Raw genomic sequence first — 1,396 nt, forward strand, 5'->3', positions numbered from 1 at the left:
AGTCGGGGTTCCCTGTCGGGGGTGGGGGGGCCCCCAGCCACTCCTCTAAGGAGACACCAGCCCGTTTTCTGCTTTCCAAGGCTGCCCAGCATTACACTGGGTCTCTGAGGGACTGCCCCTCTATCAGACTGCTGTGACTGCCAGATGTGGAGGTGACAGGGACCTTCCAAGTGGTGGCCAGCTGGCCAAGGCATGGCAGGCAGTCTGAAGCAGAGGGGTCGATCACAGGACTGGGGGGCTCAGGGAGTCTGGCAGCACTGTTTCTCCTCCTGTGCCCCATGCGAGGTGCTGAGAGGCCTTGCAGAAGGAGCAGGCGCTGACGGGAGAGTCAGCGAGGCACAGGGCAGGCAGAGCAAGCGTAACTCCCCCAACTTCCTGCGGAAATGTGGCCGTTTCCCTATCGCTGTCTTGGCTTCGGGGTGGAGAAGGTGGATGGGTTCTGCTGCTGCTACCTGCAGAATGACTGCACCCCAGCCAACGCTCTGTCACCTTCCTTGCAGGGAGAGCCCGGCCCCTTGGCTCCCAAAGGAGAGTGTCTCCTCCCTGTGGGACCCACTCTTGCTTGGGGAGGGCTGGAGCTTGGGAGGCCCCACGCCCTGGGGCCCCTCAAGCCCTTTCTCCACCCCAGCACCAGTTCTTCAGTGCTCAGCTCACACTTGACCTGGGACAGCATCCCCGAAAAGGTTACTGTGCCACAGCCTGTCCCTCGAGGTGCACTGTCACCTCTCCTAACCTGGGCATGTCTTCTCACACAGGGCAGACACCCCGCAAGAAGCGTACTCGGCTGAAGGCAGATCCCGAGGCGCTGACCCCCAAGGTAAGAAGCTTTGCAGTTGTGTCTCCTGCTGGGTCTAGAGGCTTTCCTGTTGCTCATGCCTTGCTCAGGCTGCTCCCAAATTTGCAGTGGGGCTTCTGCCTGGAGTTTCTCATCATCTGGCAGTGCAAGCACACTTCTGCTGCTAAGCTCCAGCTCTGATGTCCACCCAGGTCACCACGCATGCCTCAAAACAGCACCCCAGGGCTGCAGCAAAACCCCCAAAGTTGGAGGAGGAGGAGGAGGAGGAGAAGGAGGAGGCAGCTGCTAATGGGCCAAGGAAGGGACGTGCTCATGGGAGGAGGAAAGGGACCACTACTGCAACCTTGTCTGAGCCTGAGATGCCAGTCAAAGTGAAAAGAAGCCGCCGGACGTCTGCGCGCAAGGGCAGAGGTGAGACTGGCAGGCCCTGCGGGTTTCAAATAGACAGGCAGGGGCTGAGGGGGTGCCAAAGGCAGGAGAGGAGCCAGCAGGGCTTCTCAGGGCAGAACCAGGCACTCCCTCACCCTCTGACTGCTCATTTCCTCTCCACCTCCCAGGTGCAGCTGCTGCTGTGTGAGTGCCGCCCTCCTCCCGAGGGGC

The 1,396-nt window shown here is 61.0% G+C and overlaps 1 protein-coding gene across 1 annotated transcript in view; it reads left to right on the forward strand.

Moving 5' to 3' along the window:
• The window catches only part of NEIL1 (nei endonuclease VIII-like 1 (E. coli)), a gene marked incomplete at its 5' end in the record, with an annotated part of 4,038 nt that overhangs the window by 1,906 nt on the left and 736 nt on the right, over positions 1-1,396 (forward strand). The window contains 2 exons of the mRNA XM_009867207.1: positions 756-817; positions 1,354-1,369. Of these exons, the coding sequence (XP_009865509.1) occupies positions 756-817; positions 1,354-1,369 (78 nt within the window). The remainder of the gene's footprint in view (positions 1-755; positions 818-1,353; positions 1,370-1,396) is intronic.

The sequence above is a fragment of the Apaloderma vittatum genome, unplaced genomic scaffold, assembly GCF_000703405.1.
Source record: "Apaloderma vittatum isolate BGI_N311 unplaced genomic scaffold, ASM70340v1 scaffold23283, whole genome shotgun sequence".
NCBI classification, from domain to species: domain Eukaryota; kingdom Metazoa; phylum Chordata; class Aves; order Trogoniformes; family Trogonidae; genus Apaloderma; species Apaloderma vittatum.